Genomic DNA, 19,565 nt, shown 5'->3' on the forward strand with positions numbered 1-19,565 from the left:
AGTCATTACTGCACATACTTTGCATTTCATGTGAGAGAGAACCTTACCTAATACACTGAGTTGCTTTGTATTGACTTTTATAAACACCTTCAGGTGGACTTAAATGAGGAAGAGACTATTCTGATCATCCGTCGTCTCCATAAAGTGCTCCGACCCTTTTTGCTGCGGAGATTGAAGAAAGAGGTTGAATCTCAACTGCCAGAAAAGGTTTGCAATGAGACAAGTTGTGGAAAGGGTTTCATACTTTTTTTAAGCATTAATGTTCCTTTTTCAGATTTATTTTACGGAAGAGGATTTCATTAGCATCTGTAATTGCCGTGGTTTCTTTGTTTAGACCTCTGCAAAGCTTGCCACTGAGGCAGCCTGAATACTTGAAATTTCTGCATTCTCAGGATTCTTCACCAGTCTTTCAGCTTTAATTATCTTTGTAGTCCTCCACATAAGACATGCAACTTACTTCCATAGTACCTGGTTTCAAGTTGTGGGTCAGCTATACACTGAGTATTAGATTTTTCCTGTCCCATCCTGCCTGTGTCGCTGAAATCTTTGCTCCCTTAGTTCACTGAAATTCTCAAAGGTCTACTGGACTTTATAAAGCAGGCAGATATATTTGAGGAATTATGTGAACTGTCTTGTTGAAGTGGCACAAGTTATGTTTGTTTTTTTTAGCTGGTGCTTTATTAATTCAGAACATAAATTCGTGTTCTGCTTTGAAAGATCATTGGTTTTATCTCTGGGCAACACATCTTGTCCCACCCTGTTCTCCTCTGTGATCCTGCATCACTTCTCCCATTCAACCTTCCCAGAATAACAACGGCAATTAAATTTAAAAAGTAAATATGAAGATATGCTAGGGGCAGATTAATGCTAAGGTTAACTGAGTTTATGCCATACCAAAATGATCTATTTGTAAGTTGCGTTATAAGCTGGTTAACACTGGTTGAACAAAGAGCTCTCTACAGATGCTTAGTGACAGAACTGAAAGGAAAAGCTTTTTAAAATTCCCTTCTCATCTTTAGAATGTTGCAGACACTATTACTGCTATGACTTTCTGTTCCTTCCAATGTTGGATTCTCGGTATCCTCAGTATTCCCATTTTTTGAGAAAGTCAAACAGAATGTGGGGATCATAGAGTGCTTGATTAAGTTTTTAGTACTTGATTAAGTGTTTGTAGTTGATGTTGAGAAAAGGACATATTTCTGTGCCAGGCTAGGTAAACATGAAGATAACTTGATACTGTGAGGGATGCTTATTTGATAGGTATATAATGATGATATTTTTATAATGCTTTCCTTTATATTTTGTAATGCTTTACGGACATAGTAAAATCCAGAAGTTATTTTAAAAAAAGAAAAGGTTTGGGTTTTTTTAATTACATAGTAAGCATAAAATACTACAAATTTAAGTTTTAATTATTGTTTAAAATTGTTAACATTATAGAATGAGACACAAATATGTTTGGCCATAATGCAGTTACATTCCTAGGGTCTCACTGTCTCATACTGGTTGTGACTCAGATAATCTGGTGAGATACTCATTGGCTGTGGTTGCAGTTGGGTTGCTGCTCACTGAAATCATATGTGGTGTTAGGCTACAGATAAAACATGAGTAGTTTTTTGGCTGGTGTTTTAGGATGAGAAGAACCTGCAGTTCTTACTAACATTGCAGTGTCAATGTGTTTATGTTTGGGTTTGTTTTGTTTTGATTTTTTTACCTAGGTGGAATATGTGATCAAATGTGATATGTCAGCTCTTCAGAAGATCTTGTATCGTCACATGCAAGCCAAGGGGATCCTTCTCACAGACGGTTCTGAAAAAGACAAGAAGGTATAAAAGAAAGACTAAAGCATATAGGAAACAATGTATTATGACTGAACAAATTAACCATATTATTTATGTTTTATAAAATTAGTATGCCTGTTTTTTCTGCAGCTATCTCTTAAGGGAAGAGAAATCTCTATCAGAGACATGCTTTTGTTTCACAAGACTGCAACTCACGCACTCTGTTTACAAGGAAGAGATACTGCTTGTATTCACTGTAGTAACAGTGCTATTCTGCAAACAGGCAATGTTTGGAAAAAAACAGCATTTCCCTTGGCCAAGCTTAATCCAGTAATATACCTGAATAGTTGTGATTGTGACAGCACTGGCTGCAGAAGGTTATTCATCATGTCTTTCAGAGCTATTGGTTAAGTGTAAGCCTTGTTTCAGCCAGCTAAGGCTGTATGCTTGCATTGCAGTCGGATTCAAAATCATACAGTCAGATTTAGACTACGTATTAGTAGATGTTGATTATGCCTTCATGAAACTTGACCCAGTTAATACAGAGTGCTCAAGTTGCCATTCATCACCTGTATATACTTTTCACATTATAATACGTGTGAAATATCTTGAATAGGCACTGTGGAACAGCTGGAGTGTCACAGTTTGTGTTTGCACCCTGTTAGCCAGGGGGGCTCTCGGCTGTCAGGTGCTTTCCTAACTTCCCCCCAGTTTGGAGGGCTTGTTGAACAAGACCGAGGGTCACACGTGACGTTTGTCTCTCACAGAGGAACGGCCGCTGCGGGACCGTATCTTAGAGTGGTAGTTAGAATGCACCCCCACCATGCTCAGAAACTGCTACTGAAACCAGTGTTTAGTTTACGAATTAACCGGTTTATTAAGGGTTAACAGAATCTGTGGGATGTGGTTTAGGGAAAAAGTAAAAATGGCAAATGGCTGCCAGGGATATAGCAGGGAAGTAATGTGTCTTTTAGGGAAGTGATGGAAAAATTGCTGTGCCCTTAAGGCGCTCCCTCTGAGAGAGGGTTGTGGATCAAAGGAGAGGGAGGACTTGAGACAGAGAGTGTGTATGCGTGAGTGTGTGTGCGTGTGTGAGTGTGAGTGTCTGTGTGTGCGTGCGCGTGCGTTCACGCTTCCATAGCATGTGGCTCCCGGGATGCGACTTCTTTTCCAGCGGGCAGCGCTCGGCAGCAGGTCCGTGGGGGCTTCCCAGTGCCAGGGGCGACCCCTCCCCATGGGCGGGCAGGCAGTTGGTGGTCCGCGGGGGGGGGCAGCAGCAAAACGGCCCCGACGGCAGCGGGAAGGACCCGATGCTCCAGGGGTCAGAACCTCGGTCCCACCTGCTGCACTCGCCACCTTTTATGCCCCCATGACCCACCTGTCCAGCCAGTGTCACTGTCCAGAGCCAGTTGGCATCCATGAGTCCCAAGTGGAGCAATGCATAACTTGTTCCCCATCTTTCCTGCCTTCTACCACATCTGTTGTTTTGCTTTTGTTTGTCCTTGAGCAGCAGGCCTGTTTTTGGTCTGTTAGCTGGGTATCATCAGCAAAAGGTCTTGGCTAACTTAAAAGGCATTTTGTGTAGACTTATGTGGGGAAAAAGAGGAACCATTTCCCACACCTACAAATGTAATTTTGTATCACAATATTTTCCTTCCTTTCCAGACTGTTTCCTGTCTTCCACTAGCTCAGAATCTTCTGCTGATTTTCCCATATTTGCTTCTCCACCCATCTTTTTACTTTACCAGTTCAGATTACCTTTCTCTTCTGAACACCTGCCTCTTCTTTCCCTTTCCCCAAAGGTCTAAAATCTTTCCTTTCTTGCCACTCTCAATTTATTTATTTTTAACAGCTGCTTCATCAGACTCTCCTATTCATCCTGCCTCTTGCCAACAGAGGCAGGTGCTTGTTGAGAATGCTTGGCTTCAGTGGTCAGACAGTACTGCATTAGGGAAAAATGTTGTCTTTCTACAGCTTTAGCCTGCAAGCAGCTCAGATTAGAGAAGGTTCATTAAGCTGGAAGGCTCTAGGAAATGGCTTTTACAACAATTAAGAAACGCATTTTGGAGCAAATTTGCAGGGATTTTGAAAGGAACAAAACCAAGTTTTGGAAGTGTGGAGTACCCCTTTTCAAACAGAATCACTACTCTGCATGAATGATTTCACTGTATCTTCCAGAAAAAGAGGAGAACATTATCAGTGTATAGTATGATCAAATAGTGTACTTTGCCCCCATTTTGCTGTTGGAAATTACTAAATTGTTTTGGCTGAGGTTTTTAAAACAAATCTGAAGTAGCCATCCAGTAATCTTGGAATATTCCAGTCACTGATTGTATTTTCATAAAACAGCAAAGCAAAATGGCAACTGAAAGCAAGAAGTGTTTGGCAACGTTGATATGACATGATGTTCTCAAAGATGTATCCACCAGTTGCAGTTTTTGACCGTACAGTTTAACCTATCACAATGGACCATTACCTGAATTCTCTTCTGTTTCTAAAAAAGATTCATTGCAGAGTAGGTTTTGAGAATATACTTCGTTAAGTATTAAGATGACTCAAGATTTTGGCTATTTCTAGCTTTTTAGCTGCCTGTGGCCCTGTGTTTTACTTGGTCTGGAAAGAGAAACCCAGAGGTCAGTTAACAGACAGGAGGAGGTACTGTAGAATTAAAAAAAAACATTTGGCTAGAAGTGTTTCCTGTCAAGAGGGTTCAGACTTGAGGACCTTGAATAATTTAATAATTAACAGTGTAAGTAAGTAGTATGCAGGACAGTAGATGCTCTGCTTCCCACTGTGAATACTGCAGGTAGCTGCATAATGCACTTGGTGGATTACTTTCAGGTCTTCCTTTTTCATTATGGCCCATCTTTATGATAGGTGAATTTATAGAGCAAGACAACTGTACAATAACTCCTGGGTCCTTTGGAGGTTTTGAGGGGGTTTTGGTTTGGTTTTTTGGTTGTTGTTTTGTGGATTTTTTTAGTAATGCAGTGTTCACTCTTGGGATGCCTGCATTTAAAAAATATGTTTCAAAAGCTTTATTAATAAGCTAAGAAATTATATTAATAATTTTATTTGCATTGTTTATACCCACAGGGAAAAGGTGGTGCAAAAACACTTATGAACACCATCATGCAATTGAGAAAGATATGCAATCACCCGTACATGTTTCAACACATTGAGGTAAGACAGGTTTTATTTTGGGAGGTTTTTTTTGTTCAGGTGGCTAACTTAAGAGAAAACTATTGTGGAAGCTTACGTGTGTGAGAGAGGACATCTCTGTCCAATTTATTTGTGCTGACAAGGACATGTTTGAAAAAATAACCATTATGGTCCCTTATTTTTAGGAACAAGTGGACCAACCATCAGCTTTTTATTGGTAATCTGAAGTCTATTTTTTAAGCATTTAATCTTGTGGAGACATTGTATTAAAAAAATTAAGATTTTTTTCAATTTAGGACATTTCAGAGCAACTTATTCTCTACTTAACAACTGATCTGTGATGTGTAGAGATGCATCTGTAGGATCTTTATAACTTCTAGGCTGCTAAGCTTTTACAGTATCAACCAAACTTGTCCTGTCCACCTTGTTTTTTCAGCAAAAATGTAGTATCTATATAGTATCTCTCATTAGGACCCAAAGTACATAAATATAATGTATTGTGAAGCTAGAAAGTATCATAAGTATCTGGAATGTAGCTAAGTTTATGAGGTATAAGTAAGTACCTACTCTAAAGTATTATAGTTGTAGTTTTCTTTGTTCTCTTGTGTGCTAATCAATTAAATTGAGTAATTTGCAGTTGGATCTTCTAGTAATAAGTTAATTAGGCTCTACTGTATTTGTAATCTGATAAAATGTACACTGATAGAAGTTACTTCTGCAAACCATGAATTTAAAATAGTAGTACAACAGGAAAACATTAAGCAGACCACTGTTTATAGAAGATAGATTCCAAGAGTATGAACATAACAGAACTGAAACCCTAGTGCTCGCATATTTAATTTAATTGATACAAGAATGCACAATTTTGGATTACTGTGTAGTTTGTAAAAATATGTTTATTGCTTGTAACTACAGGAGTCCTTCGCTGAACATTTGGGCTACTCAAATGGTGTTATCAACGGGTAACTCTTTCAGTTTTTCCTCCTGTTCATAATGTTATATTATAACTAATATATTGCTAAAATACTTGAGCCATTTTTAGAGGCAGAGGAGGTACACAGCACATACCTAAAATAAAAGATAACAGTGCTAGAAGTGTTACATTAACTTTTTATGACCCTCCATCTCTTTCAGGAGGACAGGCAGATAAGAGTATAAACTGATGTCATCCTTACCCCTTAGTTTGAAGTAGCTTAGATACCATCTGAAATTCGTGGGAATGACCAATTGGAATTTTCTTCTTTCTTGTTATTGTTGCTGTTTTCACTCTTTACCATCTTTATTCCAAATTAAAGTAGCATTTCTTACATTATTTGACATGAAATAGATTTAAGTTTTGTTCCTGGCACTTGGTCATGCAACTGTCTAGAAATTGATGCTTTATACAGCAATACCAGACTCTCTGTCTCCTTAACTACTATACCAAACTAGTTTTCTCTGAAACAGGTTAGTCTTTTGCTGATTATGTACTTATGCATATCAGAAGGCTGTGTATCTCATGGAATTAAGTATAGCAGTATTAATAATAAATTTTACTCTGACAGTACAGACTGAAGGTTAGAAAAAGTTATTTCAAATTTATTTTTGCAATGCATATTGCTGTAGTGCTGATATAGACATTCTGTTTAATTTATCTTCTCAGTCATGAGTCGAATTTCAGTGCTAAGAGTCTGTTCTGCAACTAGACACTGTTCAGGGCTACTTATTAAATTATTTGCTCTGAGGGTAGTAAGGCACTGGGACAGGCTGCATGGGGAAGTTGTGGGTGCCTCATCTCTGAAAATGTTCAAGGCCAGATTGGATGGGGCTCTGAGTGACCTGGTCTCGTGGGACGTTTCATTGCCCATAGCGGGGGGTTGAAACTAGATGATCTTCAAGGTCCCTTCCAACCCATACATTCTGTGCTGCTATGATTCTCCTAACGTTATATGGCTAAAAAGTATATTCTCTGTCAAACTCCTCCCATTGTCTCGGTATTAGTTCAATTAGAAATACTGCACTTTCATGTGCATAGTAGTTGAGTGGAAAGGGAATTGTTTCTAACACGTGCCTAATGAATAGAATATACAGCTGCAGTAAATGTCTGTTGAAAGCAAAACTAACAGATTAATGTCTTAACTGATAAAATGTTTATCTAACTTGGAAATAATGTTTCATAGAATCACTGAATCATAAAATCATCCTAGTTGGAGGGGACCTTGAAGATCATCAAGTCCAACCATAACCTAAATTGTCCTTCCATAACCTAATTTACCCATTCAGTGCTTAAATCATATTGCTAAGCACTATGTCTACATTTCTTTTAAGTATTTCCAGGGATAGTGACTTGTTAAGGGAGGTACTCTGAGTGGTTGAAAGTCCACACAGTTTTTATAATTGAAGAAAAAATCTTTTCCTAACATGAATTCACATGAGTATTTAATTTTTTAAATATTAATCAGCATAATTTGAAAGAGAGAAAAGTGCTGCTAGCCTTGTTTATCTAAAGTAAATTAAGCTGTTATACTCTGACATGATAATGACTAAAAACTTTTCTAAATGCAGATTTACCATTCTTTTCCTGTTCAACAGAGCTGAACTTTATCGGGCCTCAGGGAAGTTTGAGCTGCTTGATCGCATTCTACCAAAGTTACGAGCCACTAACCATCGTGTGCTTCTTTTCTGTCAAATGACATCACTCATGACCATTATGGAAGACTACTTTGCCTTTCGAAATTTCCTATACCTGCGTCTTGATGGTAAGCTAAATGAAAAAAAGCTAAATAATAAGTTAGGAGGTAGCATGTTTGTAACTCCTGAGTGGGAAACCTGGGTTCTCTTCCTGGTGTCTTCCTAGCACAACAGTGTTGTGATGTGGCTATACAAAAGCATAAAAAGGTAACAACACTCTTTTACAAATCCATGAAGGAAGAGTTGTCAAGTGCCTTTATCATGAAGTTATGGCCGTAGACCCTTAAGCTGCAGCTTACTAGAATTTTCTCTGTTCTCACAGACAAGATGCCGAGCAAGATGTACTTCTGACTCTCAGTAGAGTTGGTCTTAAGTAATTATCTGTTTCCCTCGCTCCTAGACTGTTTCCTCTCATCTTTTTAACCTGAAAACCATTTGGTCAAGGGACTGTTTTGATGAACACTCAGGTCTATTCCTGGAATGCAGATTACGTGCAGATTTGATGTTTAGGAGTTGATCTCTTTTTCAAATGAGGTTTTATATTGGAGGTCCAAATCAGTTATCACTAGCTTAAGTTAGCTAACAAAACCATCCTTGCACTGGTGGCCTGCAGGTGTTTTAATGCTTGCAGTCAAGAATTATTAATTATATTACATTTAAAATGTTTTAAATTACCTTACACCATGAATTTAAAATTAATTCTTTTTCATGATAGAACACCTGTGGCAATATAGTTTACAGGCAGCATAAAAAAGAGAAAGCAAACAGTGGAACAGGCAAAGGTGATTTGTGTAGACTGTTGTCAAAGTATGTAAAATTCATCCAGTCGCCAGAATGCACAGGGCTTGATTTTTGCTTGAAACTTAGTCTACATTTTCAGGATTTTTTGTACTTTTTCACCATGATTTAATTTCTTGCCTGCTCTCTCTCAAACATTGTACACCATCACCCTCACGATAGGACATTTTAATAATTTTCTGTCTTCTTGTAGTAATTGTGGATAACGCTGTATGACAACACTGACACTTCATAAATCTATGTACTTAAGTAACTTTAAAAAATGGTTAAATGCTGTTGTGGCCAGAAGGCATTAATCAAAACCGGAGCTCTCTTCTGTTTGTGTATAGTAACTTCAACTGAAATTCATGTGAGTCATAGAAATGTATAATAATGTTAGCCAACATTTTAAAGTCCACTTTTGAACTGCCAAAAGAAATACTTAAAAAAAGGTATCTAGAAATCTGCCTCTTAGATATGGTAGACAGATGACAAGAACATTCATGACCAGTGTTCATTATGGAAAATATGGCAGAGATGGCAAAGAGCAAGTGAGCTGAAATTTCCCTTCCAAATGTACCTTTAACAACCGACATTGTATTTGTAGTATTTCAATTCACATCTTTGTTATAGGATATTGGTTTTTATTTCTTTACAGGCACAACAAAATCTGAGGATAGAGCTGCTCTGTTGAAGAAGTTCAATGAACCTGGGTCACAGTACTTTATCTTCTTGCTGAGTACAAGAGCTGGAGGGCTAGGATTGAATCTCCAAGCTGCTGACACTGTTATAATCTTTGATAGTGACTGGAATCCTCACCAGGTTATTTTTATTTCCTTATCTTCATTAAATATGCAAAGAATTAATGATACTTTTTTGAATTGCTTCTTTAAATTGGAAATACAGCCTGGGGTGAAAGGAATAGATGCAGGTAAGTAATAAAATGCTGCTTTGAGAGGAAATCATGAGGCAAATTGCTGCAATTAGGAAATATTTTGGTTTGAATCAGTGAAATGATTCTGTGTCTATGTACATATTTTTTCTGAGTCTTGGGATACTAGGAGCTAGTGGCCTTACAGATTTGCTTCATTTGTATAACTATATTGATTCTTTAATCCTTAGGACATTAATCAATAACTTTCCATTTTGTGTCCTCAATAGGTAGGTTGCAGTACTTCAGTGAAGAGCTGTATATTTCAGGAAATGAGTGGCTGTTTGATTGCAGCAGTCTTGACCTGAGATACTGAACTTAGACTGTTGGTGTGAGTGGGTAGTTGTGAGTACAGCTCACCAGGAAAAGAGGGTGTCAAGCCACTTTGGTTATGTTTAAAAAGCCAGAAGAGTTAACTGAAGTTTGTCTTCTCCACTTAATGACTTTTTTTTTTTTTTTTAAGAATATAAGTTAAGTATCTATGGAAGTACACATTAATTGAAGTTTTGCTTATCCCCTTAATGGCTTTTTTTTTTTTTTTTAAGAATATAAGTTAAGTATCTATGGAAGTACACATCTCTATCTGTTTTCCATTGTTGTGCAGATACATGCAAATCACATCATAGTCAATGGCTGCATGTAAAAGTAAGGGAGAGAGTAAGAAGAGTTTTATATAGAACTTGGAAGGCAGATCTCCCATAGGTGCCATGGTGACCAATTAAAAACAATTTCTTAAGAAATTCAGAACAATTATCTTTAGAGATCAAAAAGCAAATAAAGCTTTGTATTTGGATTTCTCTTTTCCATGAAAAAACAGATAAGATTTTGAATTAATAAAATCTTTACCTGTGACCTGCAGTGTACTTTTTACTTCCAGCATTTTTCTAAGTCTGGTCACTTGACCAAAAAATAGTTATGTTGATTCAGTTTTGTATAGATGAAATTTCCATCAGGAGAGTAACATTTAAGCTGTATTGACCAAAATGCTCCAAGTTAACAGGCAGTTCAGCAGATCAAATAATTCTTAGTTAACATGTTTTTTAGATAAGTTAATGCATGTGTTTTTTCATAGTAATTTTGTTGCTTTCTTTTCCTGTAGTCAATAGATATTTTACTTTAGGGTTCCTTCTGGCTTGGAAGGCCATGAGCTTTGAATAGAAAGGAAAAAGATACATCACCCCTTCTCAGTGACAGCACATGCTTCAGGAAGCTTTTGGCTTTCTGTATTTACACTGTACAGAGCATGTCCATGTTTTTTCCTTTCAAGTTTTGCCCTACCTGGGTCTCAAGAAATTCTGGGAAAGCAAACAGTGAGGCGTGAACCGTGTGAATTGTGGTGGGCTGTTAATTTGAGTTCTTCCTTTTAAAAGCAAAAACAATTCAACATTATAATGTAATTTAAGCAGAGAATTATTTCTGTAGCACGCCTACAGTATACAGTATAAATCACTCTCTGTGTTCTTTGTCTGATAGGACTTGCAGGCCCAAGATAGAGCTCACCGAATTGGTCAGCAGAATGAGGTTCGTGTCCTACGACTGTGCACTGTCAACAGTGTGGAAGAGAAGATACTTGCTGCTGCAAAATACAAGCTGAATGTAGATCAAAAAGTTATTCAGGCTGGAATGTTTGATCAGAAGTCTTCAAGCCATGAAAGGAGAGCCTTCCTGCAGGCTATATTGGAGCATGAAGAAGAAAATGAGGTAAGGTGGTGAGAAATAATCAGTAAGTAGATGTTCCAGGAAGTACTGAGTCATTTTTTTAATCAGTTACAAAGATTATAATCTCCTTTGAAATTAGAAATGTCATCATTTTCTTACCATCCAGTCCAAACAAACAACTTAAGTTTCCCCTCTTTTTTTGGTCACAGTAGTAGGTTATAATATAAGATTATGATTTAATGGCTATGATTATCTCTTAATATAGAATTAGGCATTGTAACTTAGACCTCTTCCACTCTTTAATAATACTGGCAAAAATTGTATTCAGACAAAGATCTTTACCAAAACAGTTCCTAAATACAGTTTATATGTTAAACTAGGTAATCTGATTTTCAGACAGGCTGAGCAACTAGCACTACGTAGGTTCAGTCATGAACCTGCATACTCTGCTATTGGGTCCTGGGTATTGCTGTGATGTGCTTGGGGCATAGGGCAAGATGGCAAAATAACTGTTTCTTTCTGGGTTTGTGTCTAACCTGGATTTCTTGATACTACTTCCTTTTCAGGAAAAAATTTAGCTGTTTAAAAACGGTTGTCAGCTCTTTCCTTACACCTGAGAAGTGAGGTTATCCAATCACTGCCTGCATGTCCCTGCCTTTTCATTGTGCTCTTCTCCAGAATTGTGATTGTGGAATGGTGAGCCTCTTGTTTGGCTTGTCACTACAGACTCTTCTCCTAGTGCAAAAAAAATTCACCATTTGGATGAAAGCTGCATTTGGGAGAGCAAATACATATATTGTATATTACACATTTATATAGAAATGTGTAATTTATACTAAAGACACACAAAATCATATTCTGCAATGACTTCTTCCCACCTCGAAAATACTCTGTATGGGTTAAAGATGCAGAGATTTCAAGCTTAATTTTTCCTATATATATGCCTCGTACATCTGAATATGTTACACAATGAAAGGAAAGAAGGTTCTTTAGTCTGTGTTTCACGGGCGTGCTTTACACCATTATGTGGTGTAAAGTTTCTAAGGCCAAGTAGTTTACTTCTTCAATAATTAACCTTCTGTGTAAACTACTTGTCTTATGCATTTAGAAAAAGCTAATTTTTTTTGTTTTATTATTTTTTGTAAGAAAACAAGGTATCAGTCTTATCAGTAATTGTCTTTTATTTAGGGATTGAATGCAGAAATAGGATGAAGTATGTGTACCATTTTTATTTAAGTAAAACTATACTTCTCAAGTAGCCAACACCCTGTGTATGAGTGGGCAGATGAACTTGAAACCGATAGAAATTTTCAGTACGCCTGTCAGTTTATTATGAAAATTGTCATGTTTTTAAATCAGCATTAAAATGTTTCAAAAGTCAGAGCTGCCCTGCAGGCCTACTTGACATGCCCTATTTCATAGATGACTCCAGAGCTATCTGCTTTTGGGGTGCTGTTCAAATAGATTTGGTCTGCCATCCTCAAGCAAGGACAGATGTAACCAAGGTTTGCTTGCCATAACCCAGTATTGGTCTTAAAGCGAGCATGGGTATTGCAGTCTGACTCCAGTCATCTGGACTGAGGCAGAAGGTTTCAAGGAAAATTTAGTTGTGAACAGACTGCACAAAACTTCAACCAAACACTGAAGCTGCTGGAGGAGTAAGAGGGATTGGATTTGTACCATCCTGCATGGGTCAAACACTGTTTCTTCATAAAATTTGAGTATCAAATGAGACATTGACAAGAAACATCTCTCAGTGAAAAGTTATTACTGTCAAAACAACTTTGACTTGCAAATACAGACTAACAGAGATTATTTAGTGACCACCTAGTTAAAAATTCCCATGCTAAGAATTCTTTAAACCTGCATATCAAATGGTTTCTGGCACTTCTACGTAGAACACCATATTCTATTCGTGCTTTCTTAGTAGTTTTCTTAAATTCCGCGTCAAAATGACTTGTTTTTCATTCATCTTTCCTGCTCATTTTGATATTTTTTCTCTCATGAGTACTAGATAAAGCAAAGAGGTAATTTCTGTTTATTCAGGAAGGAATGTATGACAGGTGATTAGAAGTAGCTTGTTAATGGAGGCATTTTTTGTTGTACTGGTGTTTGTGAGTTTTACTTCTACCAAGCCTACCTGGCTGACAGTGGGATTACTCAGATTAACCACAGATGATGCAGACACTGTTGTTACAGCTTCTGCTGTGGGATCCCTTATTTTTTTCTGGTCACTAGTTGCTCTGTTTGAGATAGTAGAAGCATGTGAAACCTTCACTGATCATAAAAGAAGGAATCTGTACTCTTTTTTTTTTTTTCTTTTTTTTCTCTCTGAGTGTAACTATGTAACTTCTTTTTCTTAAACACTGAAAGATCACTGACTGGAAGTGAGAAGAACTAGCTCTCTCTGATTTTCCCAGTTGCTTTTTTCAGGTTAAAATTCAAGTTACATATACATTGAGATATGGAGGTGTTAACTGGGACTCGCATTGATAAGACTTGTATTTTTTTCTGAGGTCTATAAATCTTGCCAGTGGAGGGAAAGTAAGATGTGTGGATATAGATAAAGGCCTTTTCTGTTTATTTATGGAGAATACAGAAAGCTACAGAATGTTAGTTTTTTGGATGCTGTATGCAGCGTTCTATATTCCCATTTCACTGAGTACACAGCATGAGTTTTCTTGGAAAATTCTAGATCTGCAGCATACTGTAACATAGGTTCAGTAAGCCCTACATAGGAACATGTCTGTAGTTCTACAGTTTTCATTCTTGTGTTGTCAGATTTGAAATGCCATGTGCTTTCAAAGTAATCCAGGGATTACATAGTGGATTTGGTTGTGTTAAAGTGGGTATCACAGCTGTTCAGTTGAATTCTACACTTCTACATGGTTTTTCCAAGGATTGTTTCTGGTTGTATGAAATAATTAATTTTGTCTAAAGTCAGAGGTTCACATCTCAATTTTGTGAGCAGATAATGGTCAAGAGAAAGAGGGATTCAGCAGTGGTTTTTTCCAGTATGACATATTTCATTTCTTCTGTTTAATCAGGACTTTTTTATTCTCCTTGCTTTGACAGCAAGGACCTCATAATACAGAATGGTATTTTTGAGGTATTTCTGAGGGAGTGCTGTAGGACAGCAGCATGGAAATGCATATATTTTAACTGAAGCACTAACTGTGCTTCTGACCCAGGAAAACCACAACCCAAAATTTCCTGGCTGCATATTTGCTCATTTCCTTGTTCTGAATTTATGAAGGCGGTAGTAAGTACCAGTTGTCTCGCTAAGTATGTCTATTTTCTCTTACTTCTGAATTGCTGAACTCTTCAAGAAAAGTTTTAGTTTCATTTTGAGTGTCATTCACACTTGTCGTAACAGAAGGAGGGTCCGTGCAATGCTGACCTGATGGAGGCTGTTAACTCAGATTGCACATAGCTTTTACCTACTACCTTTATCCATCTGTGTAACCAGGAGGAAGATGAAGTTCCTGATGATGAGACTCTGAATCAGATGATTGCTCGACGTGAGGAGGAATTTGATCTCTTTATGGTAAGGATGATATGTGATTGTAAGTTGAGTATCTTCTCTAGTGTTTTAAAAAAGCCTTAATATTTTGTCATTCAAATTTTGGAAAACTTTGTTGGAGGAGTAGGCTTTATATACTTGCATTTTTTATCTGAGGAGAGAAGGGTCATCTGCTTAAATACGAGTTCCTCACGTGACAGGATTTCAGAGGTCCTTGTGGACAGTATAGTAGAACGTTTCCAACCTGGAGGAAGAGTCTAACATGACCTGAGGAATATACAGTGCAAAATTGGTAGCCACAGTTTGGCTTGCTGATTCTACTATGTACTTTTATTTTTCAACATTTCTTCTGGCTTTTGGGTTATGGTTATTGGTAAGGACAACTACAGGAATTCAACAATATAGTAAAGTAGTGGACTGATAGTGCTCTTCTTTGTGAGTTAACTAGGTTTTGCTGATGACTGTCATGGGCCCAGTTAGGTGCATCTCTGCTATTCCAGCTGTTGAATACTTAACCGAAGTGGAGCTGGTGACAGTGGTTCAAATGCAAGCAAGTAATTTTTATTAGTAATTCCTTTGTTGTTAGTGCTACTACAACACTGTTGGAATAAATACTAAAATGTCAGTGTAGGTACGGCTCTTCCATTTTAGTGTGTATACAATGTGAGGATTTCTGGAGGAGCTTTGAGTTACTGACACAGCAAGAGGAGAATTCTTAAGTACTGAAGGTAAAGCACCGTCTCCTTGAATTCTACAGGGGCTGCTTTGTTCTGTGAGGTGGAACAAGGACTTGGTTTAAAGTTTCAGGTATCATTAGTTAGCCAGACATTTCCATGGTTCACTTAGTATTTGCCCTTAAAACTTCTGTCCTACTGTCACTGCAGCGCATGGACATGGACCGTCGCAGGGAGGATGCCAGAAACCCCAAGCGTAAACCCCGCTTGATGGAAGAGGATGAATTGCCATCCTGGATTATTAAGGATGATGCTGAAGTTGAAAGGCTTACGTGTGAAGAAGAAGAAGAGAAAATATTTGGAAGAGGATCCCGGCAACGCAGGGATGTGGACTACAGTGATGCTCTCACAGAGAAACAGTGGCTGAGAGTAGGTTGTCCCATTATTTTGTTTTATTTTTACAGTTGAGATTTATGAATTCCTGGTGTTAATTTTTGTTCTTTTTGAAGACTTTACAGTTGCACCAGGGAAAGCACGATGTAGTAGTAAAGGCCTATATATCCTTACTATCTAACTTTTGCTGCTGTGTTGGAAGACATAAAAAAGTTTTAAGCTGCATTGCTTAAACTTATTTCAGTGTTACTAAATGCTGAATCAGGAATATGCTAGCTGTGTTGCAACTATACTGTTCCTGTGAATCTTGACATATTTCTTACTTTCATAAGTGTCATCTTTAAAATACATGAGGAATTCTTTTATGGTGGAGAAGACTAGTGATTAGTGTATATGAGAGCTTTCTGTGGTGCAGAAGTTAATTTTTTGTATTTTTAAAAATATCTGAATTTAACCCTTTTAAGAATTTGGAGACTTTCACATGTCATAGGACAATTACAGACACAAGCCTACATGAATATACAGTGTAGTTTTGGTGTATAATTTCCTAAAGATAGGTAGAAATTTTTACCTGCTTCAGTTACAAACATGATGTTTGTGAGACTGAACTCAGTGGTATGCTAACAGTTAATCCAGATTCTGCGGCTGGGTGTAAAGCTTAGGGGAGCGAATATTTGAGTTAGCCACCAGCTGTAAAACTGAGCAAGTTTATCAAACTGCAGAAGTTTGATACTTGACACTTTCAAGTATTCAGTGGAAATGAAAGACCCAGAAACATAATCTCCCGTCTGAATTCTTCAACATTACCCTTTCCTGCACTAGAAGTGCTTGCAATATAGTGCACATCTATTCAAGACCATTTTAAGGTAATTTTTTTTATTGATTAAATACTCTTGCTATGGCAACATACAAGTTAGCTTCAGCTTGCATGTTTTATGTCTTGAGTTGGCTGTGATATTTGTGTTAAGCACTGCACTGTCAAAAATGGCAGCCCTAAAAAAATAATCTTGTGGTGGTTAAGATATGGACTCCAGAGTGAGAAGCAATGGAATAGTTTTTTCTGAGAAAATGTTCCCTTATGTACTTTTACAGTGGAAACTGAGAATAAGCAACCAGGGTACAGAGGGTGTAAACAGCACTCACACCTGCTCCTTGGCACATACACAGACCTTGGGTTCCCAGGATGTAACCAATCACACACCATGCACATGATATATAGTGTTCTGATTTCTGTCAACATTCACGGTGCTGCTCAAAGCAAGCCCTGGCCCTTGGCTGGTCTCATATTGTTTTACCTACTTCTTTACAGATAGAGGAGGCCCTTTTTCTTTTCCCATGGCTATTCTCCACATAATCTAATCCATCTTTGTAGTAAGGGTGGGATCAGCCAATCCTGTGTCATTTATAGTAAATGTTCGCCTGATCTGTTCTTCAGGGCCTTCCCTAGAAGAAGGGAATTTACAAATCCACAGGGAAGTCGTAAAATGGTTTGGGCTGGAGGGGATCTTAAAGATGATCTAGTTCCAGTCACCCCTGCCATGGGCAGGGACATCTTCCACTAGACCAGATTGCTCAAAGTCATGTCCAGTCTCTCCTTGAACACTTCCAGGGATGGGGCATCCACAGCTTCCCTGGGCAACATGCTCCAGTGTCTTACCAGCCTCACACTATAAAGAATTTCCTCCTACTATCTAACCTAAATCCCCCCTCTTCCAGTTTTAATCCATTACCCCTTGTCCTCAGCGTATCATATGGGAGAGGTGCCTCAGCCCTCTGATCATCTTTGTGGCCCAGCTCTGGTTCCTCTTTAACAGCTCCGTATTCTTCTTTTGTTGGGGGCTCCAGATCTGAACACAGTATTCCAGATGGGATCTCAGAAGAATGGAGTAGAGGGGCAGAGTTACCTCGCTTGACCTTCTGGCCATGCTTCTTTTGATGCAGCCCAGCACATGACTGGCTTGTGCTGAGTTTTTTCATCAATCAACACTCCCAGCATCTCCTCAGGGCTGCTTTCAATCCATTCTCTGCCCAGCCTGTATTTGTGCTTGGGATTGCACTAACTCAAGTGCAGAACCTTGCACTTGCTTTTATTGAACTTAGCTCTGAAGCCTGTCAAGGTGGCATCCCTTCCCTCCAGTGTGTCAACAGCACCAAACAGCTTGGTGTCATCACTGAACTTGGGAGGGTTCACTTCATCACACCGTCCATGTTGGTGACAAAGATGTTAAACAGCATCAGTCCAGTACTCCAGTACTGACCCCTGAGGAACACCACTTGTCACTGTTCTCCACTTGGACATCAAGGAGTTGGTCCAGCTGCGACCAACCAGCCAATTCATTAACCACCAGATGACCATCTGTAAATTCTGTGTCTATCCAGTTTAGAGAGAAGGATGTTGTCAGGCATGATTTGCCCTTAGTGAAGACATGTTGGCGGTCACCAGTCATCTCCTTATTTTCCACATGACTTAGCATGGTTTCCAGGACAATCTGCCAGTCTCAAGATGGCCTACTGTGGGTGGTTCTTCATTCTCCAAGTCCCTGCTTTTACTTCTGAGACTTGGACGGTGTGGTTTGAGCACTTGCTGGTGAAGAGACGCAAAAAAGCATTTGAGTACCTCGGCCATCTCCATATCCTAGGTAACCAAGTCTCCTGTTTCCTTCTGGAAAGGGCCCCCATTTTCCCTCGTCTTCCTTATATAACTGACATTCTTGTAGAAGCTTTTCTTGTTGCTTTTGACATCCCTGGCCATATTTACTTGTACTAGGGCTTCACCTTTCCTAACCTGACTCCTCACTGTTTGGACAATTTTTCTATATTCTTCCCAAGCCACCTGTCCTTGCTTCCAGCCTGTATAGGCTTCCCTTTTATATTTTGGCTTGTCCAGAAGTTCCTTGTCCATCCATGCAGGCCTCCTGGCATTTTTGCTTTATTTCTTCTTTGTAGGGATGTTTTGATTACTCCTGAGCTTGGAGGAGATGGTGCTTGAATATTAACCAGTTTTCTTGGACTCCTTTTCCCTCCAGGGTTTTCTCCAATGGTACTGTACCAAACAGGTCCCTGAATAGGCAAAAGTCTGCTTTCCTGAAGCCTTGCGTAGTGAACGTGGTGTGTGCTCACCTTGCTGCCTTGAGGATCTCAAACTCTGCCACTTCATGGTCACTGCAGCCAGGGCTGCCCTTGAGCTTCACATTTCCCTCCAACCCCTCCTCTTTGGTGCAAACAAGGTCCAGTGTAGCTGTGTTTAATTATTTGGTTTTCCCTTGTATTTTATATAATTATTTTTTTAAAAAAAATTTGGATTTAAAACCTATTACTTCTTGTTTTAATCACTTCAGTAATGCAGAACAGGCTAGTACCTTTTTTTTTTTTGACACTTCTTTTTTTCTTAGAAGACTTGTTTTCCTATTCATTCGATTCTGAAGGTTAACTACCACTGCTCATTCAGTCTTTTCTCATATTTCCTGTTTTCTAGAGCTCTTGGTTGTTTTCACTTGTTTTCCCTGGGTCTTCTACATTGGTGTTAAGTCTTTCTGCAAGTTTGGTCAAAAGCTAGACATGAAAATTCCAGGTGCAGCCTCATGTGAATAGAGGAGGAGGAGTTATTTTACATAACTACTAGGATAAATATACCTAACGATCCAAAATTTCATTTTCTTATCCGTAAAGGTATTGACTCGTGTTAAAGTTTTGATCCAGTATAAGCCCTTAATCCTATTCTGTGGATTTACTTCCTGGCCACTTTTTCAGTATCATGTATACTCAATCTTGCCTTCCTAATAAGAGAATTTAGCATAAACCCTTTTTGAATGATATCCAAGTTTTCTTCATCAAAATTATTATGAATTTTCAGCCTGTCCTCAGGTGAACTTCTGGTCAGTTTGGTGTTCTTTTGAGATTTATTAGGCATATTTCCTGTTCCATCTTCCTTAAGCCACTAAAAGCACTGAAAAGCACTGGACGTGTTGATAAAAAGTCATTAAGGACTATTCTGA

General features: G+C 38.4%; 1 protein-coding gene across 1 annotated transcript in view; it reads left to right on the top strand.

Annotated features, from left to right (window-relative positions):
* SMARCA2 (SWI/SNF related, matrix associated, actin dependent regulator of chromatin, subfamily a, member 2) overlaps positions 1-19,565 on the top strand; it is a 101,176-nt gene that overhangs the window by 48,847 nt on the left and 32,764 nt on the right. The window contains exons 19-27 of the mRNA XM_009993615.1: positions 94-207; positions 1,719-1,826; positions 4,878-4,964; positions 5,859-5,905; positions 7,515-7,681; positions 9,049-9,212; positions 10,795-11,022; positions 14,450-14,527; positions 15,388-15,606. Of these exons, the coding sequence (XP_009991917.1) occupies positions 94-207; positions 1,719-1,826; positions 4,878-4,964; positions 5,859-5,905; positions 7,515-7,681; positions 9,049-9,212; positions 10,795-11,022; positions 14,450-14,527; positions 15,388-15,606 (1,212 nt within the window). The remainder of the gene's footprint in view (positions 1-93; positions 208-1,718; positions 1,827-4,877; positions 4,965-5,858; positions 5,906-7,514; positions 7,682-9,048; positions 9,213-10,794; positions 11,023-14,449; positions 14,528-15,387; positions 15,607-19,565) is intronic.

Source organism: Chaetura pelagica, unplaced genomic scaffold (assembly GCF_000747805.2).
Source record: "Chaetura pelagica isolate M959 unplaced genomic scaffold, ChaPel_1.0 scaffold42, whole genome shotgun sequence".
Taxonomy (NCBI): domain Eukaryota; kingdom Metazoa; phylum Chordata; class Aves; order Apodiformes; family Apodidae; genus Chaetura; species Chaetura pelagica.